The following is a 25688-nucleotide window of genomic DNA, read 5'->3' on the forward strand; positions in this document are numbered from 1 at the left end:
GTTCTAGGACCAATCAGACTGCTGCATTCTGAATCCTATTGTTCTAGGACCAATCAGACTGCTGCCTTTTGGATCCTATTGTTCTAGGACCAATCAGACTGCTACAGTTTGGATCCTATTCAACTCAGTACATAACACAGGGCCATCCAGCCCAACCCCTGCCCATCTTTTGCCCGAGGTGGGGCTCGAACCCACAACCCTCAAGTCCCCTCCCAAGATCGCTCGGGCCTTTCAAGCTGCTGGTGGGCAGGTGAAGGGGACAGGGCCCGAGGCTGCTCTTCCCTTCTCCTCTCCCCTTTCCCGCCTTTTCCGTTCCCCTCAGCTCACGGGCGAAGCGAATTTCGAGATCCCCTTGCGGCATGACGTCACCCACGAGCCGTTAGATTGAGGGAGCGGAGGAGGCGCGGAGACGGCGACCCTCAGGGCTGCAAGACCGCCCTCATCCGAGAGGGATAGGGCGCAGGCGCAGAAGCAGGAGACATGGAGAAAAAGAAGGCGAGCTGGAATCCTAGAGAGGCCAGGAAGTGGGGCGGGGGTCCCAGGTCCTCCAGAGCGGAAGCCCCTCCTCCTTCGTCCTCTGCCAAGGCTGCCTCGGTGGCCCCTCCTGGGATCCAGTGAGTCTCCTCTCTCTTTCCCCTTGGGGCGCCTGGGGGAGAAGGGGGGGGTCCCAGGGCTGCAGGGGGAGGATGCCCAAGGGGGGGGAGCATCCTCCCCCTTCCTCTTTCTTCTTCCTTTGCCCCTTTGGGGAGGGAAAAAGTGGCATGCCAATGCCCCCCCCTTCTGAGGGAGGAGCCCCCACCAGGCCGTCCTTTGCTTCTGGAACAGCCTTTCCCCCTACAAGCTGCTGCCTTACAAGGGGTCCCCACCCTCCCCAGAAGAAAGCCCCTCTCTGTGGGCTCCTGCTCTCCATAGAGGGGGGGGGACCGGGTGCGTTCAGCTCACGAAGGGTTAAAAGGAACTAAGATGGATTCCGAGAAGGGAGGACAAGGGGGCAGGGTCCCCAGAGCAAAAGCCCCGCCCCCGCCCTTGAAAGGGGAGGGGGTTGCTTTCCTCTCTCTCCTTTACCAGAGCTGCCTGGGTCCCCCTTCTGGGATCTGCAGTCTCCTCTCTTCCCCCTTGGGGTACCTTGCATAGAAGGGGGGTCCCCAGGCTGTAGGATGAAGGTGCATGGGGGGGCAGAGACCCACAAATCAGTGAGCTTTCCCTGCACCCTCATCAAACTACGGTTCCCCTGATTCTTTGGAGGAAGCCAGGACTCTTTAAAGTGGCCTCATCCTGCTTTGTAGATTTGGGGGGGGGGGCTGTGTTTGTCTTTTTCCTTTCTTTTGGAATAACTCTTAATGGGGTCGTGTAAACAAGGATAATGGGAACAGTAAATGATACAAATGAATAGACTGAGTCACTCAGTAAAGCATGAGACTCTTAGACTCCTAGTCATGGGTTTGTGCATCAAATTGGGTGAATATTCCTGCATCACAGGGGGCTGGCCTAGATGGTCCTCAGGGTCCCTTACCATTCAATGGTTCTCCCATATCCTCTCCCATCATTTGTATATCACAAAATATAATAAATGTGCAAGGATATCTGTGACATATGTTTCATTATCAGTGGTCACTGTATTGAGTTCTGGGTTCGTGAACTGGCTTAAACAGAAAAAGGGGAAACAGGATAGAGAAGAATTAACAGATTAGCAGTTCACCTCGTACAGCCAAACGCCTAGTCTGGAGCTCTTGTTGTTGTGCTTAGATTTTTCCTCTTCTACTACCAATGAAACAACATATAGTGTTGGTCTATTGATGAACTTGGGGGGTAATAATAATAATAATACTATAATAATAATACAGTGGTACCTCAGGTTACAGACGCTTCAGGTTACAGACACCGCTAACCCAGAAATAGTACCTCGGGTTAAGAACTATGCTTCAGGATGAGAACACAAATCGTGCGGCGGCAGCGGGAGGCCCCATTAGCTAAAGTGGTACCTCAGGTTAAGAACAGTTTCAGTTTGAGAACGGACCTCCAAAACGAATTAAGTTCTTAACCAGAGGTAAAGGTAAAGGTACCCCTGCCCGTACAGGCCAGTCGTGTCCGACTCTAGGGTTGCGTGCTCATCTCGCTCTAGAGGCCGTGAGCCGGCGCCGTCCGAAGACACTTCCAGGTCATGCGGTCAGCGTGACGAAGCTGTAGCTGGCGAGCCAGCACCAGCGCAGCACACGGAAACGCCGTTTACCTTCCCGCTATAAAGCGGTACCTATTTATCTACTTGCACTTAAGAGTGCTTTTGAACTGCTAGGTGGGCAGGAGCTGGGACCGAACGACGGGAGCTCACCCCGCCACGGGGATTCGAACTGCCGACCATACGATCGGCAAGTCCTAGGCACTGAGTTTTTAGGTACCACTGTAATATTCATTCATTCATTCATTCCCCACCCATCTGGCTTGGTTTCCCCAGCCACTCTGGGCAGCTCTCAATGAATATTAAAAACACAATACAGCATTAAACATCAAAAACTTCCCTAAACAGGGCTGCCTTCAGATGTCTTCTAAAAGTCTGGTAGTTGTTTATTTCCTCGACATCTGACAGAAGGACGTTCCACAGGGCAGGCGCCACTACCAAGAAGGCCCTCTGCCTGGTCCCTGGAACCTCACTTCTCGCAGCGAGGGAACTGACAGAAGGCCCTCGGCGCTGGACCTCAGTGTCTGGGCAGAACGATGGGGGTGAAGACTCCTTCAGGTATACAGGACCAAGGCCGTTTAGGGCTTTAAAGGTCAGCACCAACACTTTGAATGTGCTCGGAAATGTACTGGGAGCCAATGCAGATCTCTCAGGACTGGTGTTATATGGTCTTGGCGGCCGCTCCCAGTCACCAGTCTAGCTGCCGCATTCTGGATTAATTGCAGTTTCCGGGTCACCTTCAAAGGTAGCCCCAGGTAGAGCGCATTGCAGTAGTCCAAGCGGGAGATAACTAGAGCATGCACCACTCTAGCAAGACAGTCTGCAGGCAGATAGGGTCTCAGCCTTCATACCAGACGGAGCTGATAAACAGCTGCCCTGGACACAGAGTTGACCTGCATCTCCATGGACAGCTATGAGTCCAAAATGACTCCCAGGCTGCACACCTGGTTCTTCAGGGGCACAGTTACCCCATTCAGGACAAGGGAGTCCCCCACACCCACTTGTCCCCTGTCCCTCCAAAACAGAACTTCTGTCTTGTCAGGATTCAACCTCAATCCGTTAGCCACCATCCCTCCTCCAGCCGCCTCCAGACACTCACACAGGACCTTCACGGTCCAGAAGGAAGTTATGGTCGATGGTATCAAAAGCCGCTGAGACCCAGCTAGGAGAATAATTGCTCTACTGATGCAGAAACACTTTTAATGTTTGATGCCTTACTGTGTTCGATGTTCATCTTATTGGAAGCCGCTCAGAGTAGCTGAGATAACCCAGTCAGATGGACAGCATAATAGTAGTAGTAGTTATAGTAGTAGTAGTAAAAATTATGTATTACTATTACTATGCTTAAATTTTTATTTAGACCAGCCAGACTGAGCCAAATTCTGATGCTTTGTGTGTGTGTTTTCTGCAGATAATAACTTCTGCTTATATTTAAATTTAGACCAGCCATTAAGACAAATTCTGATGGTGTGTTGTTGTTTTTCTGGAGTCTTTATTTTTCTCTCACGGAGCTGTAATAAGTTTAAAAACAACTTAAAACAACTTACAACCACAAGATGTTCAGAGTCTGGGCTTTAGTGCAGTGCAGCCTTGACTGCTAGCAAAATCCATCCATGTTTGTCTGGGGACATTTTTCTGATCCTGACACAGTGCCAATTTTATAACAGAACAATGCATTTGCTTTGTAGGGTTTGCCAGCATCTCTAATTCGGACAGGAAGAACTTTGCAGAAGAAAAAAAGAGACTCCTGATCTCTTGGGAGCTTCCTGAAAACATAGATGGATGAGCAAGACTCGGCTGGCCCTAAAGCAGAAAGAGGCCATGCCATTGAAGATGGGAGCACTGAGGGATTCTGGGAAAACTCTATGCGGGAGATCCTGGGTGAGGAGGACACCTTCCACTCAGATGTGCAGAGCCAGCAGCTCAGGCAGTTCTGCTGCCAGGAGGCTGAAGGACCTCAAGAGGTTTGCAGCCGACTCTACCACCTTGACTGTCAGTGGCTGAAGCCAGAAAGGAACACGAAAGCTGAGATGCTGGACCTGGTGATCTTGGAGCAGTTCCTGGCTGTCCTTCCTCCCGAGATAGAGAGCTGGGTGAGGGAATGTGGAGCAGAGACCAGTTCCCAGGCAGTGGCCCTGGCCGAAGGTTTCCTCTTGAGTCAGGCAGAGGAGAGGAAGCAGGCAGAGCAGCAGGTGAGAGAGACTTTCCTCTGGAAACTCCCAAGGGGCTCCAAACCAGAGCAAGAATATCCCAAAATGTGGTACTAATGTCCCATCCCTTTATGGATAGGATCCAAGGAATGAGATCTGCTACCCCTAAAGTGTTTGCCTCTACCATTGCTTTTCTAATCCCCCTTCCCGTTTTGTTTTGAATCTTTGTTGCTCTTTCAGGTTGAGGATCTGTTGACAGAAATGGGTCCTGATTCCTCTGAGGCAGAGAGGACTCCGATGGACACCAGAGAGAGACCACTAGGTAAGGAGCGAGTTATTTCTCTCCTTGGTCACATCCTGGGGATTTGGAAATTAATCTGTCAGTTCTTTCCGTCTTTTGTGGGGAGGCAGTTGGGGCCAAGAGCCCAAAGGACGTGCGATATATTTTTACATAACTAAAAGACGAAAGGTGTACGGATGTCAAAAGGCACTCAATAGTGTAGACTTCTTCAAAGACCCACCTGTAATTAGAATTGCACTCCTGAGCATCGGAGAAAAGCAGGCATTCATGGCTTCCCACTTCTTTTTGTCTCTGGCAGGTGACAGGATGATGCCCACAAGACTTCCTCATCTGTCTTTTCATGAGGCTGAAGGGGAAGCAGCAGCTATGGAAGCAGATCAGGTAGGGGGCAGGAGACGTATAGGGAGAGAGGCTGAGGGGTGGGGCTGGCAGGGTGACTCCCTCTACCTCCTGGCTCCTGTCAACGGTGCCCTGAAGAAAATGAGGAAATGCCATTCGAGATGGTTTATGTGCTGAGAATATGGAACATCCACCTCATCCTTATCACTTTCTCAATGTCGCCAGTATTATTTATCAGCAGTTGCTGTTTTGTTTTCTATATTTACAATTGAAGACTAAATAGGTTTCTAAGCAGTTGACAAACAATAAAAATGGGCCAGGATTTATCTAACTAACCCCATCACCCTTCTTTGTTTAGGATTTGGTATGCTTTGAGGATGTCGCTGTTCATTTCACGGACAAGGAGTTGGCGTTGCTGGATCCTGACCAGAGAGCTCTGCATGAGGAGGTCATGGAGGAGAATCGTGGGCTCCTGGATTCTCTGGGTAAGGCTCTCTGAGGATCATCATATCTGTTTTGAAATTCCATAACTCTCTCCTTGTGATGAATCTCCAAGGTTTGGATGGAACTCAGTAGCGCTACCTACACCACCTGGAAATCTAACGTCCCCAGAAATCACTTGGGATGGAAGGCGATTGGCGGTGTTGTCTGTGAATATCCGTGAGAGTGGGTAGGGAGGTTGAAGTAGCTTCTGTCAGATTTGTGTTTTTCCTTCTGTTGCTTTTGGTTGACTAAAGAGATAACTGGCAATGGATACAGAGCAGATTCCGTGATTGGGCCAAACAAAATTAATTGAATCTCAGGTTCCCATAAATTATCAGCTAATACCAGCCAACAAAGGCAGTCAACTCCGTAGTGAGAATTCCCATCTAATTCCCTTTAGTTCTTCCGCTTTCACAACCGTTCATTGTTGTTGTTGTTTAGTTGCTTAGTCGTGTCCAACTCTTTGTGACCCCATGGACCAGAGCACGCCAGGCACTCCTGTCTTCCACTGCCTCCCGCAGTTTGGTCAAACTCATGCTGGTAGCTTCGCAAACACTATCCAACCATCTCGACCTCTGTCGTCCCCTTCTCCTTATGCCCTCCATCTTTCCCAACATCAGGGTCCGTTCATTAGCAATGTTCAATAATGAAAAGTTATGAACAGTTGTTCTTCCTGAGGCTCTAATTAGTTTCGCTTTGTCTATATATATATAAGGGTTACAATACCAGTTAAAATCTATATAATAACATATAGAAGTGAAATTGATTTTATTTGATCTGTTATACTGTATCTTTCCAACATACTTTTCCTCTTTCAAAAATTATTCTTCCACACTTTTCTCTTTTTATTCATTCTTCTTATCATATTTTTATGAATGTAAAACATTTAAATAAAGTGTTAATGTTTAAAAATAATTGTTTTTTACATTCCAGGGGGTGATGAATTGGAAATTAGTAACAAGGGGGAGCAGGACAGAATCCACACAGTAAAGAAGCCATATAAATACTTGGAGAGTAAAGAGAACTTTAGTCAGAGTTCCCAGTCCACTTCTCATCAAAGAAATCCCATTGGAAAGAAACCCTATCAGTGCTTGGAATGTGGAAAGAGCTTCAGCCAGAGCACCCATCTCACTTCTCATCAAAGAATTCATACTGGGGAGAAACCCTATCAGTGCCAGGAATGTGGAAAGAGCTTCAGATGGAAGGTCAGTTTCATTTCTCATCAGAGAATTCATACAGGGGAGAATCCATATCAGTGCTTGGAATGTGGAAAAAGCTTCAGTCAGAGCACACATCTCACGTCCCATAAAAGAATTCATACTGGGGAGAAGCCCTACCAGTGCAAGGAATGTGGAAAGAGCTTCAGATGGAAGGTCAGTTTCATTTCTCATCAGAGAATTCATACAGGGGAGAATCCATATCAGTGCTTGGAATGTGGAAAAAGCTTCAGTCAGAGCACACATCTCACTTCCCATAAAAGAATTCATACTGGGGAGAAACCCTATCAGTGCCAAGAATGTGGAAAGAGCTTCAGTCAGAGCGCCTCTCTCACTTCCCATCAGAGAACTCATACTGGAGAGAAACCCTATCAGTGCTTAGAATGTGGAAAGAGCTTCACCTGGAAGAACAATCTCACTTCCCATCAAAGAATTCATACAGGGGAGAAACCCTATCAGTGCTTCGAATGTGGAAAGAGCTTCAGCCACAGCCACAGTCTCACTTCCCATCAAAGAATTCATACAGGCGAGAAACCCTATCAGTGCTTGGAATGTGGAAAGAGCTTCAGTAAGAATGCCCATCTCACTTCCCATCAAAGAAGTCATACAGGGGAGAAACCTTATCAGTGCTTTGAATGTGGAAAGAGCTTTAGTCACAAAAACAGCCTGACATCCCATCGAAGAAGTCATACAGGGGAAAAACCCTATAAGTGCTTTGAATGTGGGAAAACTTTCAGAAAGAGCTCAGATCTCACTTCCCATCAAATAATTCATACTGGGGAGAAACCCTATCAGTGCTTGGAATGTGGAAAGAGCTTCAGTCAGAAGTGTGGTCTCATTTTTCATAAAAGAATTCATATAGGGGAGACACCCTATCAGTGCTTGGAATGTGGAAAGAGCTTCAGTCACAATGGCTCTCTCACTTCCCATCAAAGAATTCATACAGGGGAGAAGCCTTATCAGTGCTTGGAATGTGGAAAGAGCTTCAGCCAGAGTAGCCATCTGACATCCCATCAAAGATTTCATACAGGGGAGAAACCCTATCAGTGCTTGGAATGTGGAAAGAGCTTCCGTCACAGCTACAATGTCACTTCTCATCAAAGAATTCATACAGGGGAGAAACCATATCAATGTTTGGAATGTGGAAAGAGCTTCACTCAGAAGAGTAGTCTCACTTCTCATCAAAGAATACATAAAGGCGAGAAACCATATCAGTGCTTGGAATGTGGATATAACTTCCGTAGTAGCAGCAATCTTACTTCCCATCAAAGAATTCATACAGGGGAGAAACCCTATCAGTGTCAGGAATGTGGAAGGAGCTTCAGTCACAATTCCTCTCTCACGTCCCATCAGAGAATTCATACTGGAGAGAAACCCTTTCAGTGCTTCGAATGTGGAAAGTGCTTCAGCCACAGCTACAAACTCACTTCCCATCAAATAATTCATACAGGGGAGAAACCATTTAAATGTCAAGAGTGCGGAAAGAGATTCACACAGAGCACAGGTCTCACATCCCATCAAAAGATTCATATGGTGCAGAAACCATATCATTGCTTGGAATGTAGAAAGTGGTTCAGTCGGAAGGATAGTCTCATTTCCCATCAAAGAATTCATACAGGGGAGAAACCCTATCATTGCTTGGAATGTGGAAAGAGCTTCTGTCACAACTCCACTCTCTCTTCCCATCAGAGAACTCACTCTGGGGAGAAAGCATAGCAATTGCTAAGTTGTGATTGTATTTTAGTAGACTATAATTTGTATCACAACAGTGTTCTTGTGCTTCTTCAACCCAGCAGAGAAGTCAGCCTTGCCTCTCAAATCCATGGAGTGCAAACCTGGTGTCCCATATTAGAATCATAGAATCATAGAGTTGGAAGAGACCACAAGGGCCATCGAGTCCAACCCCCTGCCAAGCAGGAAACACCATCAGAGCACTCCTGTCATATGGTTGTCAAGCCTCTGCTTAAAGACCTCCAAAGACGGAGACTCCACCACACTCCTTGGCAGCAAATTCCACTGTCGAACAGCTCTTACTGTCAGGAAGTTCTTCCTAATGTTTAGGTGGAATCTTCTTTCTTGTAGTTTGGATCCATTGCTCCGTGTCCGCTTCTCTGGAGCAGCAGAAAACAACCTTTCTCCCTCCTCTATGTGACATTCTTTTATATATTTGAACATGGCTATCATATCACCCCTTAACCTCCTCTTCTCCAGGCTAAACATGCCCAGCTCCCTTAGCCGTTCCTCATAAGGCATCGTTTCCAGGCCTTTGACCATTTTGGTTGCTTTCCTCTGGACACGTTCCAGTTTGTCAGTGTCCTTCTTGAACTGTGGTGCCCAGAACTGGACACAGTACTCCAGGTGAGGTCTGACCAGAGCAGAATACAGTGGCACTATTACTTCCCTTGATCTAGATGCTATACTCCTATTGATGCAGCCCAGAATTGCATTGGCTTTTTTAGCTGCCGCGTCACACTGTTGGCTCATGTCAAGTTTTTGGTCAACCAAGACTCCTAGATCCTTTTCACATGTACTGCTCTCAAGCCAGGTGTCACCCATCTTGTATTTGTGCCTCTCATTTTTTTTGCCCAAGTGCAATACTTTACATTTCTCCCTGTTAAAGTTCATCTTGTTTGTTTTGGCCCAGTTCTCTAATCTGTCAAGGTCGTTTTGAAGTGTGATCCTGTCCTCTGGGGTGTTAGCCACCCCTCCCAGTTTGGTGTCATCTGCAAATTTGATCAGGATGCCCTTGAGTGCATCATCCAAGTCGTTGATAAAGATGTTGAATAAGACCAGGCCCAAGACAGAACCCTGTGGCACCCCACTAGTCACTCTTCTCCAGGATGAAGAGGAACCATTGATGAGCACCCTTTGGGTTCGGTCAGTCAGCCAGTTACAAATCCACTGAGTGGTAGCATAGTCAAGACCGCATTTTACCAGCTTCTTTACAAGAATATCATGGGGCACCTTGTCAAATGCCTTGCTGAAATCAAGGTAGGCTACATCCACTGCGTTCCCTTCATCTACCAGGCTTGTAATTCTGTCAAAAAACGAGATCAGGTTAGTCTGACATGACTTATTTTTCAGAAATCCATGCTGACTATTGGTGATCACAGCATTCCTTTCTAGGTGCTCACAGACTGTTTGCTTAATGATCTGCTCCAGAATCTTCCCTGGTATTGATGTCAGACTGACTGGGCGGTAATTATTTGGGTCCTCTCTTTTCCCCTTTTTGAAAATAGGGACAACATTTGCCCTCCTCCAGTCTGCCGGGACTTCGCCTGTTCTCCAGGAATTCTCAAAGATGACTGCCAGTGGTTCTGAAATCACATCTGCCAGTTCTTTTAATACTCTTGGATGCAGTTCATCTGGCCCTGGAGACTTGAATACATCTAGACTAGCCAAGTATTCTTGTACTATCTCCTTAGTTATTCTGGGCTGTGTTTCCTCTGCTGAATCATTTGCTCCAAATTCTTCAGGTCGGGCATTGTTTTCTTTATCGGAGAAGACTGAGGCAAAGAAGGCATTGAGGAGTTCAGCCCTTTCTGTGTCCCCTGTTTGCATTTCACCATCTTCTCCTCTGAGTGACCCCACTGTTTCTTTGTTCTTCCTTTTGCTACGAACATACCCATAAAAGCCTTTTTTGTTGCTTTTAACCTCTCTAGCAAGCCTGAGTTCATTCTGTGCTTTAGCTTTTCTGACTTTGTGTCTACATGTGCTGGCTATTTGTTTGAATTCCCTTTTGGTAGTTTCCCCCCTTTTCCATTTTTTGTACACATCCTTTTTTAATCTTAACTCAGTTAAAAGTTCTTTAGATATCCACCCTGGCTTCTTTAGGCACCTTCCATGTTTCCGTCTCATTGGTATTGCCTGAAATTGTGCTTTTACTATCTCCCTCTTAACAAACTCCCAGCCATCATGAACTCCCTTTCCTTTTAGTATTACTGTCCATGGGATCTCACCCAGCACTTCCCTAAGTTTTATGAAGTCGGCTTTCTTAAAGTCAAGAAATTGAGTCCTAGTATGCTTGGCTGCTCCTTTCCGCTGTATAGTAAACTTCAGAAGAGCATGATCACTCGCGCCTAATGATCCTTCCACTTCTACCCCACTAACCAGGTCATCAACATTGGTTAGTACCAGATCTAAAATGGCTGTTCCTTTTGTTGCTTCTCCCACTTTCTGGACAATGAAGTTGTCTGCAAGGCCAGTGAGGAATCTGTTTGACCTTATGCTCTTGGCTGAGTTTGACATCCAACAAATATCCGGGTAATTGAAGTCCCCCATTACTACTATCTCCCTTCCTTTTGCATGCTTGGCCATCTGTTCCAGGAAGGCATCATCTATGTCCTCCGTTTGGCTTGGGGATCTATAGTAAACTCCCACAATGAGGTCTCTGTTATTCTTCTCTCCCTTAATTTTGACCCAAATGCTCTCACTTTGGCTTTGAGGTTCTAAATCTTGGATCTCTTCACAGGTATACACATCCCTGACATATAACGCCACTCCTCCTCCTTTCTTGTCTGGTCTGTTTCTCTGAAATAGATTGTATCCCTCCATTATTACATTCCAATCGTGGGACTTATCCCACCAGGTTTCAGTGATGCCTATTATGTCATATTTAGTTTGCTGTACCAAGAGCTCAAGCTCATCTTGTTTATTTCCCATGCTTTGCGCATTAGTGTACAGACATTGAAGTCCATTAATCATTCCCCCGTGTCTCTTATTTAAGGATTTTTTCCTCTCACCACTAGGTCTGCGTGCTGTTTGCTCCATTCGGTCTATGACATTTGGATGATCATCTTCATCAATTGATAAGACTCCTACCTTCAGGAGCACTGTCTCCCTCCCCCACATTAGTCAGTTTAAAGCCCTCCTGATGAGGTTTCTGAGATTTTTTGCAAAAACATTCCTCCCAACCGTTGTGAGGTGCAGTCCATCGCTTGCCAGAAGTCCATCTTCAAGAAACTGCAATCCGTGATCTAAGAATCCAAACCGTTCCTGTTTACACCATTTGCGAAGCCAGTTGTTCACTTCCACTATTTTCCCCTCTCTCCCTGGGCCACGTCGTTCAACTGGGAGGACAGATGAGATGACAATTTGTGCATTTAATTGCTTCAATTTCCTGCCCAGAGCCTCGTAATCTCTTTTGATCTTCTGGAGGCTATTGCTTGCAGTGTCATTGGTTCCCACATGAACCAAGAGGAAGGGGTATTTGTCAGTGGGTTTTATGATTCCTTGCAGTCGTTCAGTTACATCTTGGATCTTGGCCCCGGGGAGACAGCACACCTCCCGAGACATCTTGTCAGGCCCACAGATCACTGCTTCTGTTCCCCTCAGTAGGGAATCCCCTATCACCACCACTATTCATACTATGTATCCAGATCTGTAAGGTGGAAGTCAAGGTGTTGATTTCAGACTTTTCTTTGTGGGAAGGTTAGGTCTAGAAATCTCTCACTACTCTTCTCCTTGATCCTTAAAAGTCCTTAGCGCATGCCAGGAGCAAAGAATTGCATCCATGAGGGAGAAAGAGTTCTCTGTGTATTACATGTTGTGAACAGCAGTAAGCAGTTTGCTTCAGCCAAATCCAGTTCTCCTCTGCACACATATGATACATGGAAGGAGACTTAGACTGAACAGAGATTCAGAGCAGTGTGATTCACCCCAGTGGCAATGTCTGACACCTTTTTCCATTCCTGTTGAGTGAGCACCAGATCTTGACCAGGGGACATTTTTGTCATTGTGTGGCATAAATTCCTTGAACTGGTGACCCTGTTTCCCTTCCTCCTTAGTGTTAGTGGAGTGTCAGTCCGTCACAACAGATGAAGTATTTTTAGGGTTACTTCTTCATTGAAATTTCTCTCTGCCTGTTGAGGTCAGGCAGCAACTTTGACTACTCTTTTTGATCCTTACTTAAAATATTTTGTTATACAAACCTTTCCAGAAATAGAGGTATTGATTTGTTTTAATATTATACGTTTAATATTAATGTTTTTACTGTTTTCTTCCATTTTTTATTTATTTTTCTCTTACATCTCACCAACAAAATGTTGATTTAAAGCAGAGTCTCGTGCCCAGCGGAAGGATGAGGAGTACGTGCTGCATACTCTATATTGCTTTATTTACAGTTCAAAGCTGGAATATTACAGAAAGACATCTTGCCTCTGCCGGAGCAGAAAAATGCATCCTCTCTCCTCGACAGCTCGGAGAGAATCACACAGTGAAAAACAGGAAACCAGTGTACGTCACATCCAGTCTCCCTTTCCCGTGAGAAACTCCAACAGTACAGACTGTGGAATGTAAACACCTGTCTCGTGACAAGCCCTTTCGCTGCACAGTGAAGGAAAGCAGAAACCAACATCCTCCCCCTTTCTGTGAACATCACTGGGCAGCGTGTTCGTACAATATCAGTACAAACCCAACTTCTGCACATAGGTACAGTGTTGATCCCTTGATACAATCTTGGACAATACATCAGCAGGAATTTCATTACCTGGCATATAGGACACCGTTACGAGTCCCTTCTGAATACATTCCCTAGCATGCTGCAACTTTAATTGCAAGTGCTTCGTGCTTTGCTTACAACCTTCAGACTTCAGCAAAGCCAAACATGCTTTGTTGTCCTGGTAAACCTGGATTGGACATTTGACAGGAATTTTCATATCTTTGCACAATTGTACTAACCATTCACAATCCTTAAGTGAATAAGACAGTGCATTCAGTTCAGCTTCACAAGTACTTAAACTAACTGTTGTTTGCTTCTTGCATGACCAATCAAACAGACTCTGATTGTACATGTAGCAAACTCCAGACGTACTTTTCCTGTCTGTAGTGTCACTTCCAAAACTTGCATCTGCAAATATCTCAAGACCACCAGACTTCTGATTGTTAAATCTCAGTCTGTAATGCATAGTGCCTTTCAAATACCGCGCTATGCGTTTCAGAGCTTTCCAATCCTTGACACTAGGATTGTTGACTTGTCTGCTTAGCAAATTACAGCTAACAGCAATGTCTGGTCTTGAACATCTGGCAATGAAGTTTAGCTTGCCTAGCACACTCCTGTACAGTGTAGTGTCAGAAAATGCTTCTTCAGTGTCATCTACCTGATAACCTGTTGTCATCGGTGTGTCTACAGGGTTAGCATCCATCAGATTTAGTTTGCTTAACACATCAGCAATTTTCCGTGACTGGTGTACTAGAATGTTACCATCTTGATCTCTCTCTATTTCCAGAGATAGGTAGTTGTTTACCTCATCAAGATCTTTCATGTCAAAGTGCTCTTTCAGTTGAGCTAGGGCGTTATTGTACATTGCGACATCTTTCCAAAAGAATAATAAATCATCAACATAAAACAAACAGTACAGTTTCTTTTGCCCCTCCTCTTTGACAAATACACATGGATCAGCTTTTCCTTGCTGAAAACCTAGAGAAAACAATACTTCAGTGAGTTTTGTGTGCCAACACCGTGCACTTTGTTTGAGACCATAAAGGGATTTCTTCAGAGCACAAACAAATCCCTGTTTTACCTGTACGCCATCAGGTGGAAGCATATAAAGTGATTCATCCAGAGATCCGTACAGAAAAGCTGTGTTAACATCATGGTGACTAATGTGTAGATTTTCCTCTGCAGCTAGCTTGAGCATAAGCCTAATGCTTTCATATCTCACTGTCGGTGAGTAGGTCTCGTGATAGTCTTCACCTGGTACCTGTGCAAAACCTCTGGCTACCAATCTGGCTTTGTGTCTGACTATCTTGCCATTTTGATCTGTCTTCGCTTTGAAGACCCATTTGCTTCCAAGCAGTTTCATTCCTGGAACTACTGGAACTAGCTCCCATGTTTTGCTCCTTTCTAAGGAATCAAGCTCAGCCTTCATGGCATTTAACCATGGCTCAGCTTCCTTTGAATCCAAATCCTGGATTTCTTGGAAATTTGAAGGTTCAAATACCTTCTTGGAGCTTTTAACAGCTGTTACTGCTATCGTAGCAAACTCATCAGCAAATCTCTTTGGAGGTCTGCCTTTTGTGGCTCTTTGTGACCTGCGAATTAGCCTTAAGTCTTCAACACTCTCCTCTTCCTTCTTAGGAGAAAAACGACCTACTGTGAACAATGGTTCCTCCAATTCTTGATCAGAGCTTTCAGAGGGTCGCATAGAGGCTTTCGCACTCTTGAAATCCTCTGAATCACCCGATTCAGTTTCAGATTCAGACTCAGAACCTTCATCAGTGGGTTGTTGTGGTTGCTTTTGACTATCCTCAGTCTCATCACCGTCATCAGGATAACATTGGAAAATTCCCACATTCTCCCCCCACTTTGCATTGTACTCAACACTTCTCGTGAGCTTAATTGTCTTAGAGTCAGTCATCATTATTCTGTAAGACCCTTTCTGATAACCTAGAAAGATACCATGCAATCCACGCTTGTCTAACTTGGAGTTTTGTGGTGAGCGAACCCACATGTCAGAACCAAAAATCTTCATGTGTTTGATGTATGGCTTCTTGCCAAACATCTTCTCATAGGGGGTACAACCAATCGCTGAAGATAACCTGCGATTGTAACTGTAAACAAAACACGAGAGAGATTCGGCCCAATAACTCTCTGGAAGATTGGCATCATGCAGCAAGGTTTTTAACCCTTGAAGCAATGTCTGATTTGCCCGTTCCACAAGTCCATTCTGCCATGGCGAGCGAGGACTAGACAAATCGTGTTGAATTCCTTTCTCAGTCAGAAAAGCTTCAAACTGCTGAGAAGTGAATTCCCCCCCGCGATCAGTGAAAAGAGTCTTTATCTTCTTACCATGCACATTTTCCAACCAAGCACAGAATTCCTTGAACCTAGGAAAAGCCTCTGATTTCTGCTTGAGATTGTACACAAAAATATATCTAGAAAATGCATCAATGAGAACCATGAAGTATCTATTTCCACCCAAAGAGGGCGCTAGTGGTCCAACTAAATCAGCATGAACAACCTGGTATGGTTCCGTAGCTTGCCTACTAGACACCTTACCTTTCGCAGCCATTTTCACCTTGTTTGCTGCGCATGCTTTGCACTTCATGTGGTACCTGCAGGGTTTAATAGTCATACCTTCAACCAAGGCAGGCATTTTAGATACTGCCTCAAAATGCAAATGACCAAATTTTCTATGAAAATCGTGAATACATTCTGCATGCAAACTTTTGTTAGAACCTGCAATGCAACAAGTGTCATCTTGCACAACATCATCATAATACAAAACAAACAAACGATCAACATATTCTGCATGCAATACATAATCATTTTTCTTTGTGATGATGCACTTCTTGTTCTTGAAGGATACGTCTATGTTCCGCTCATTCAGCTGTCCAACGCTGAGCAGATTATGTTTGGCGTCTGGCACGTAAAGCACATTCTGTATCGATAAGTCCAAACTGTGAAGAACAACAGTTCCGTAGCCTTTACTGGGAATAGTGTGGTCATCCGCCTGGTGAATCGCACCTTCCTGCGGTGTAAAAGACACAAACAGTCTCTTATCGTTGCACATGTGGTGGGTCGCCGCTGAATCAACAACGAAGAAAGATCTAGACGTCTTCTGGACCTCTGCAACCTTTGGAGTGAAGCGTGAAACCATAGCCTTGTGCTGCGTTGTCCTAGACACCGGACCTTTGCCTTTGCCTCGGCCTTTTCCGCGCGATGAGCTATCGCTGCGCTGTTCTGTCTTGGCCCTGGGATATCTGCATTCCCTCTTCATATGGCCTAGACGTCCACACGAGTAGCATTTCACTGCCTTCAAAGCTTTGGCGCCATCTGGTGGTTCCACTGCACTATGGGATGACGTCTGTGAAGACTCCCCCTTGCCCATGCAGCTAGCACCCCGGCGATCTGCTTCATTTAAAATCACGGCAGTAACAAAGTCCACTGTCAGCTGAGCGGTTGGTTGCACAGCAATCTGGGTTGCAACAGACTCCCAACCTGAACCCAAAGATTGTAGTATCATGAAAGAATACACAGCCTCTGGAAAGTTGAGTCCTCTCTGTTGCAGCTCATGTCTCAGATTTTGCATCTCCATCAGATGTAAACGCACATCTCCACCTTCAGCAAGAGCCATATTATGCAGCTTGTTAAAGTAAAACATAGTGGACCCAGCTTCTGTCCTTAAGTGAGCCTGTCTCAAAGCGTCCCAAATTTCTCTGGCTGAGGTCTTATCACGCAATAGACAGAGCTCTTCCGGGGATACTATCAATGTAAGAGTTCCCCTTGCTTTGGAATCCTTAGCTTCCCATGCATCTGTAACTGGAACTGGGGGGGTTTCTGTAATCACCTCAAACAAACCCTCTTTCCGCAGAATTGCCTCTGCATACAGAACCCAGTCCGCGTAATTTTTCTTGTTGAGCTTAGGAATCCCACAAGCATCCTGAAGGGCCATCATGACTCTGGCATTAGCCTTCAGCGTCATATATGCTGCTTTAAATCTTGCTGCGTCACTGCTGCAGCTGCTTTATTCCAAAAGCGCACTTAAAAGTTACTTTCGATTTCCCCAGCATAGTAACTTGTGCCTGGGAGCCTTTTGCCTATTCCCGGCAAAACGGCTTTGAAAGTTCAAAGTCCAGCCATAAAGCCATTAACTAGAAGCTGGCAGGCTGCCCGGAGCAGTAGCACATACCTCATCAATCACTTTTACGCGCAGAGCAGATTCCGATCCGACCTGTCCCTCTGCATTCCGATCCTTTGCCGGCACTCCGATTCGACTTCTGGAGCCCATAACCACGTGTTGATTTAAAGCAGAGTCTCGTGCCCAGCGGAAGGATGAGGAGTACGTGCTGCATACTCTATATTGCTTTATTTACAGTTCAAAGCTGGAATATTACAGAAAGACATCTTGCCTCTGCCGGAGCAGAAAAATGCATCCTCTCTCCTCGACAGCTCGGAGAGAATCACACAGTGAAAAACAGGAAACCAGTGTACGTCACATCCAGTCTCCCTTTCCCGTGAGAAACTCCAACAGTACAGACTGTGGAATGTAAACACCTGTCTCGTGACAAGCCCTTTCGCTGCACAGTGAAGGAAAGCAGAAACCAACACAAAACATACTATGTTAACGTCATAGACAAATACTACTACTACTACTACTACTAATAATAATGGCACATTATATTATTCTAAATTATTTAAATCCTATACAGTATATCTTTACTTTTACTTCCCTTCCACTCTTTCCATGGTTTCCTGTCTGCACCTGTTATGATTCTTGGTGTAATATGTTTCTATATAATCTGTATATGAGATCCAGTCACCTTTAAGTCTTGTATCATATTTCTTTCTTAACCTGTTTGTCATATTGGCTACCTTGATATATATCTAGTATTTTGAGATGCCATTCTTCTTTTGATGGGACATTTTTGTGTAATTAGAATTTGAGTGAATATCATCACGTACATCCATAAGTGAATTTTTATTTTACTTTTTAGATTTCTGTTATTCCCAGAAGAAAAGTTTGTGGATTATTGGGTACTGTTTCTAAAAAAACCTTTTCTTAAGCTCATTGTACACCATCTCCCAGAATTTTTTGTTACCCTAAAACATGAACACCATAAGTGATCAAATGTACCAACTGTTCCCTTACATTTCCAATTACGGTACATTTCCAATTATACTTTTAGATGTAAACATTTTGGCTAGTCTATTTGGTGTCAAATACCACCTGTGGATCATTTTTAAATACTTCTTCTTTAGAGCATAGCTGGCAATGAATTTGATTTGTTCTCTACAATTGCACCCATAAATTAAAATCACTATTGTGACCCACATCCCTTGGCCAACTTATCATAGATGATTTCACTAGCTCTTCTTTCGTTTCCCACTCAAACAATATTTTATACATTTTACAGAGGTTTATAACCGTACATCTTAATATCTTTTTCAAATTGTGATTATTGTTCTGTAAATCTGTTTTTTTGTCTGCCTTAAATTTTGAGTTAATTTGATTATAGTTTAGCCAGTCCAACACAATTTTTTCCTAATTTCATTTTTGTTTCTCCCTCAAGTCTAACAGATGTAGCTACCCCATTTGTAACCCATATTGATTTTTTCCTTGTCTTTGCTTCTATTGAGGATTCCCACCTTGGTGTTTTGTTTTCCCCAAACTCTAATTATTTTGTCCTGGTAACATGATTTTGTTGTTTAGTCATTTAGTCGTGTCTGACTCTTAGTGACCCCATGGACCAGAGCATGCCAGGCACTTCTGTCTTCCACTGCCTCCTGCAGTTTGGTCAAACTCATGCTGGTAGCTTCGAGAACACTATCCAACCATCTTGTCCTCTGTCGTTCCCTTCTCCTTGTGCCCTCCATCTTCCCAGCATCAGGGTCTTTTCCAGGGAGTCTTCTCTTCTCATGAGGTGGCCAAGGTCTTGGAGCCTTAGCTTCATGTTGGGTTGGAATAACGACAGACAAGTAGCGAGCGTCATGTGGGAGGCACCTCTCAAGCAAATCTCGAGGACTCTCTTTTATTGAATATCACATGCATTGCCACAGGTGCGCTTGTTGCTGATTGGTTAACATAAGTACAAAGTAACTTGTTGCTGATTGGTTAACACAAGTACAAAGTAAAGGTTACATATAGGCATTAATCACTAATAGATTAAAGGCTGGGAAAGGGAGCACAGAACTAGACAGGCATGAAAACCTCCTAATTAAAATATAACCAATGATTAATATATTAAGACTTAAACAATTACATTCCAATAAATGTGGTCAGCTAAGCATTAAGAACAGGTCAAAGTGTGGACTGAACATTCTGGGATGATGAGGGAATGTCTCAGTATTGGAACGGTGAAGGAGTGTTGGTGTGTGTAGCATCATGTACAGAAGCAAAGCTTGGCAGCGAGGCTTTCCCAGCATGCCATAGTCATGTGCAGGAGCAAATGTGTAGAGGCAAATATTCCTATATCTCCTTTCTTTTATTATTTGTGAGGTGTTGATTATATGGTTTCATGGAGAATAAGACAAAAATATTTCGGGATAAGTGGTTTGCCAACGCATGCCCAAAGTAAGTCTGCCCATATCCCCCTATTAATTACTGTTGGTGCTGCCATTTCGCAAAGTAGGCAGCAATGATTTTGTTGGGTGGCTGAGGGGGAGAGAGAAGCTGAGAGCAAAGACGTATAAGACCAGGAATGCATTGGACAAAACAGCATAACAAAATCAATATACATACTATGACAATAGTGTATTGAAAGAGATTACGAAGCCAATTCAGGTTTGGCAACCAACCGGTAAGCCACTGGGTGAATGAGTCCCAGAGGCCAGAAAATTCAACGTCCTGTTTAATGTGGTGTGTAAGATTTTGCAAATGAGAGATTTGGCTTTGAATGGCTTTAGAATTATCAGTAATATTGAAGCAGCACATGTCATCCACTTGTTCACAGCCATAATGATGAAGCATCAATAAATAATTGATAGCAGCACGGTTTTGTAGAAGGCCATGCTCTGTTCTTTATTTAAAAGGTGAAGAGCTTGTGAAGTAAAATTCAGGGCTTTTGCTGCAGAACAAGCTAAAGAGTTAATGTTCCTACTATTGCGTACAGCCAATCCAGGGACTCCTAAAAGAGAAACAGCTAAAGAGATATATTCAGACCTACTGGGAAGAGAAATAGAATCATCACAATCATTAGTCAATTCAACAGAGCGGCAATATCTAGAGCGGGACAAAAGATGTTTTTTGGGTAATATGATAGACAAGCGGCTTAAACAGCAAGGTGTGCCATGGCTAATGTTTGCAGGAATGTAATTAAACGTATAGCCTGGACACGACCAGAACCAGCCTTCAGGCAGCCCTGTTCAGGGAAGTTTTTAACGTGTGATATTTTACTGTATTTTTGGTTTTTATGGAAGCCGCCCAGAGTGGCTGGGGAGGCCCAGCCAGATGGGCGGGGTATAAATAATAAATTATTATTATTGTTGTTGTTGTTTTGTTGTTGTTGTTGTATATTTATATACATAGGAAATATTTACATAATCAGAGCAATTAAAATTATCCTTGCCCATTTTCACACAGTTGGTTTTTGTGCAATTTACCATACGGGCGCAAGTAACATTAAAGGAAGCCACGTATGGGGTCAACAAATCAATGGCCAAAGGTGGGCGTCGGCGCACTTGGTTACCCCAGTTGTGGTAGCTGGAATAACCAAGGGTGCGGAGAGAATCATTTTTGGGTAAAGATGAATAAAACCAGGTATCATTTTGCAAATCAAGAGGGTCATGACAAACAGGGATAAGGCAAGAGCCAAGGATTTCACCAATTGATACCTGCTGGGTGAGGCAGAAGGAAGAAACATTAAGGGTCTTTGCAAAAGATTCCCACACATTTATTGGTGAGGAACCACCACCATTAGGGGCGGAAGCAGAGAGGGGCAAGAACAAAACGCTGAAAAGGAGCACTATCATGGAATTTACATTAAGGCAAGAAATAATACACATAAGCAAATTATCAGGGGTTGCTTCTAGCTGTTTTTCCTTTCTAAGCTGTTCAGCTTGAAATGAGAGTGATTTTATTTGGCGTGGATACTGAAGACGGAAAGGCTGGACAGCTTGATTCACATAATATTGGCACATGGTAGGGGAATTCAGCATTCCTTGCGGTTCCAGTTGAGGGGGAGTGCAAGCTTACTCATTAAATTGAATGGTAGATTGTAATTGTTGTAGTAAGTCTCTGCCCCACAGATTGAGGTGGATTTTCAGCACACAGGGCTGGATGTATGCAATGGTTTCAGAGCTATCAGGCAGAGAGACAGGCAGCCACTGTACGCTTTTGGAAGAAGTTTGAGGTCCACCCACACCCCAAACTGCAGAGGCAGACTCAAGGGGCCACGTGGGGTCCCAGCAACTACTGGAAATTACAGAAATGTCTGCGCCTGTGTCAATCAAGCCTTCCAGAACTTTGCCATTGATTTTATACTTATGAAGAATTTTCTTTTCACCAATCCTCTGGTCTACAGCTAACAGCTGTGGAGGGAAAGAAGAGAGCTTGTGCAAATTACTATCCATAATAGAAGCAGTAGGATGAGAAGGGAGCACCACCAAATGCGCCCAGGACTCACCCTTTTTTAACTGCATGGGCATGTGGCTCCCAAGTTGAACCATGATTGTGCCCACATAGTCAGGATCTAGGACTCCTGGAATAACCTGGATTCCTTCTTTGGCCACAGAGAATTTGGGTAAAATTAAGCCAGCGACCTTAGGTAGTAGAGGGCCCGCCAACTGGGTGGGCATAAGCACAATTTCACCAGGTAAAACAGCGTCTTTGGTCTCTTGATTAATCAATTCAATGGCAAAATCAGAGGACATATTCTTTGAAAAATTTTCAGCAATGGAAACTAAAGGCGGAGGGCTCTCTATTTGTCCTGGCCCGAGAGTGGGGCCGCTATGGAGTTTCCTGGACTCCTGCACTGATTTGCCCAATGATAGCCTTTTCCACATTTCGGGCATTTTTTGGAAGGTCTAGCCTTATTGGCATCACCATTCCTGTCCCCCCCCCCCCCCGCCAGGGGCTCTGCATTGTTTAGCAAAATGGCCTGGGCGCTTGCAATTGAAGCAATTGCCTGTAGGTTTATTGGTAGCTTGGATAGCGCCAGCAAGCAAGGACATCGCATGACTCTGGCTTCCAACATCCGCACAAGCTTGAATCATATCGGCCAGGTCATATTTAGGGCGATGTATGATTGACTGCAAAGCCTTTTTGCAATCGGTGTTTGCATTCTCAAAAGCCAATTTTTTCATCAACTCATTTTGAGCTGTGGTGTTATCAATCTGCCTAGTAACTGATTCTTTCAATCTATCTATAAATTGATGGTAGGGCTCTGAATGTTGTTGCTTAATATTAACAAAAGAGCTCAGCGGTTGCCCTGAGACAGGGACTTTCCGAAAGGCGCGCTGTACACAGGTCACGGTGCGACTGAAATGTAAAGGTGTCAGCGTTGCCTGAGCTGTTATATTATCATACGGACCAGCACCATAAAGTTGATTGGCTGAATGCTGTGGATCAGACAGGGCTGATGCGCTGTGTTTAAATTCACTTTCAAAAACTACATACTGAGCCAGGGACAAAAGCATGCGCATCAGATCTTTCCAGTCTTGAGGTAGCATTGTATAACCATTTGCTATTCCCTCCAGCATCCCTATCACGTAGGAGGATTTTAAACCGGAGTCAGTAATGGCTTTCCTTAGTTCTCTCATTACAGAATAAGGAAGCGTCTCGTATAAAACCTGCTGTTGAGCAGTGCCTGGGTTTGTATAGGTGATAGGGAAAGCAGATGGCATTTCACCAGCCCACTCAGACTCCTCCTCTAAGGAAAGGAGCCCTTTCTGCCTAGCCAGAGAAAGCGCAGTGCGCACAGCTCCTGTAGGGGCTGTGGCAGGCGAAGGAGGGATGGGAGGGGAGGCTGTGGGAGATGTGGGCTGAGACGGTTGAGATGTAGGGGGGGGGGTTGGCAGGGTTGCAAAGGAGGCAAAAGCTTTGGGTAAGGTGGGGGATTGTCTGCAACGGCTAAAAGGGCAGGGGCCATAGGAGATGCCTGAGGTCCTAATTTAGCAACGGCATCTGCACATTTCTGCCAAGTGAGCAGACAATGAATCGGAGCCCTCAGTTCTGCAAAAAGGGTTTTTCTGATCTTTTGCCAAGTTTCTACTTCCAAAGAACCAGTTTCTGGATAGGAAGGGCACTGGCAAGCAATCTCGCATAGCAATTGTTCAATCTCTCTTAAAGAAATATGAACACCCGCCACCCGCTGTCTAACGAGATGGAGCAATTCTTTGGCGTGCTCCTTTTGGAACTTTGTCAGTCCCCCCCCCCCCATACTCACGAAGTAGCGCGCTGAGACTTTTCCAGTCGAGTGAAGTATGGAGGCTGGCTGCGTAAGGGATCTGGCAATCACGTCGGGGTCACCAGATGTTGGGTTGGAATAACGACAGACAAGTAGCGAGCGTCATGTGGGAGGCACCTCTCAAGCAAATCTCGAGGACTCTCTTTTATTGAATATCACATGCATTGCCACAGGTGCGCTTGTTGCTGATTGGTTAACATAAGTACAAAGTAACTTGTTGCTGATTGGTTAACACAAATACAAACTAAAGGTTACATATAGGCATTAATCACTAATAGATTAAAGGCTGGGAAAGGGAGCACAGAACTAGACAGGCATGAAAGCCTCCTAATTAAAATATAACCAATGATTAATATATTAAGACTTAAACAATTACATTCCAATAAATGTGGTCAGCTAAGCATTAAGAACAGGTCAAAGTGTGGACTGAACATTCTGGGATGATGAGGGAATGTCTCAGTATTGGAACGGTGAGGGAGTGTCGGTGTGTGTAGCATCATGTACAGAAGCAAAGCTTGGCAGCGAGGCTTTCCCAGCATGCCATAGTCATGTGCAGGAGCAAATGTGTAGAGGCAAATGTGTAGAGGCAAATATTCCTATACTTCACGATCTGTCCTTCCAGTGAGCACTCAGGGCTGATTAGAGAAGCTTTTATGTATTCCAGCTTTACCATACCAGATTCATGAGTGCCAACCATGTCCCTCTAGCTCTTAACAACTATGTGTTTTCCAGCAGTATCTAGCCTTTTATCCAACACAGATAGAACGCTTCAGAAGACGATTCTAAATCTGGAACTGTGGAGCCCACACTCACCCTGAACAACTAAAAGGCTCCTGGGAGGCCAGAGGCGCATTGCTGCTGCCCTGAGTGATGGAAGGAAGACTGCTCCCTGCTGCAAGGCCCATTTCCATGTGGCGTAAAAGGATCCTGGGAGACCAAGGGGACATTGCCGGAACAGCTGATTGAGGCAACTTGCTAAAATGTTTTAAATGGTTCTAATTTTGGTTCCCCTGTTTTGATTTTGTCGGGTTGGTGTTGGATAAATGTTTTTATTTGGGGTTGATGGTTACTTTAATTAGGGTATAAATGTAAACTGGTTGTTGTTGTTACTGTTTTCTATTGATTTATCGGTTAGTTTGTTGCTTGTATAGGATTTTTTTTTTAATGTTTGTTGTTGCGCTGTGTTTTTATATTTTTATATAGTTTTTATATTGTTGTTGTGCTGTGTTTTTATATTTTAAATGTCTGCTTTTGTGCTGTGCTTTAAGCCAAAGAGAGTGGCTGTGGAAACCCAGCCAGATGGGAGGGATGTAAATTAAAAAATTATTATTTATTATCATTATATTCATTTTTATCGCCGAGATTCTCCCCATCAATGATAGTTTCATTCTTTTCAATATTTCAAAATCTTTTAATTCCCCCACCCCAAATATTCACATAATGCTAAACCTAGGTGAGCACATAATTCTCACCTAAAAGCTGCCAGACCCTCTCTTTACATCTTCACGCTACAAAAGTAGAGGTCAGACTAAGCATCTCTCTGGTCAGCCCAGAAGCAACGCATGTGTAGAACATTCTTTGAAGTGAACTTGCACCTGTTGTAAATAACCCATCTTCTGGAAACTTCACATAGTGTTGTTTCTGTGAATAAATGAATCTAATCCAGCACATTAAACAGGGCGGGTGGCAACCCTGCATGATGTGACTGTTGCTTAGCTGGGGGGGGGGCAGATGGGGTCCTGCCACAATAGTGGGGGGGGTCTCCTTTGGCATGAAGGAGCAGGGGGTGCCTGTCCCCCCAGAGTTCCCTTCCCCCACCTGACCTTACTTGATGGCACCCTGCCCCTTGCAATAACATGTCCTGTACCAGATGAAGCAGGATTGCCACTTCTACAACGGGATGCAGAAGGTTCGCTACCTGTACAGGTACTTCTTTGACTGGCAGGAGTTCTTCCATTTCGCTGATGACTGAGGGAAGATTGTAGCCATGTTCACAGTGGAGGAGCCCCACATCCAAAACTGGGATAAGGACTACCTGCAGGGCTTCAGCTCCATGGTGGATGGCTTCTGCTGGGGCCACTAAAAGATCCTTGGGCCCTTCTTGCACCCCAGTTTTCTCTCTCACACACAGACAGACACAAGTGCAACGCCTGAGGCGGAGGAGCCTCTTCATTTCT

At 44.8% G+C, this 25688-nt stretch overlaps 1 protein-coding gene and 1 long non-coding RNA gene across 2 annotated transcripts; one reads left to right on the plus strand and one right to left on the minus strand.

The window, feature by feature from the left end:
- The first annotated feature begins 231 nt into the window (after nt 1-231).
- LOC308465784 (uncharacterized protein) lies at nt 232-12643 on the plus strand. Its single transcript, XM_080986018.1, has 6 exons — nt 232-614; nt 3865-4368; nt 4567-4648; nt 4926-5008; nt 5325-5451; nt 6383-12643. Exons 2-6 carry the CDS (start codon nt 3955-3957, stop codon nt 8380-8382), a joined length of 2706 nt encoding a protein of 901 aa, XP_080842144.1. The 5' UTR covers nt 232-614; nt 3865-3954; the 3' UTR covers nt 8383-12643.
- A 6446-nt stretch (nt 12644-19089) lies between these two features.
- LOC308466333 lies at nt 19090-23051 on the minus strand. The gene is made up of 2 exons (XR_013980765.1): nt 20630-23051; nt 19090-20466 (listed from the first exon to the last, which is right to left on the minus strand). It is a non-coding gene; the product is annotated as an uncharacterized lncRNA (long non-coding RNA).
- Between the last annotated feature and the right edge of the window lie 2637 nt (nt 23052-25688).

Source organism: Podarcis pityusensis, assembly GCF_964106645.2.
Source record: "Podarcis pityusensis genome assembly, chromosome: 2".
NCBI classification, from domain to species: domain Eukaryota; kingdom Metazoa; phylum Chordata; class Lepidosauria; order Squamata; family Lacertidae; genus Podarcis; species Podarcis pityusensis.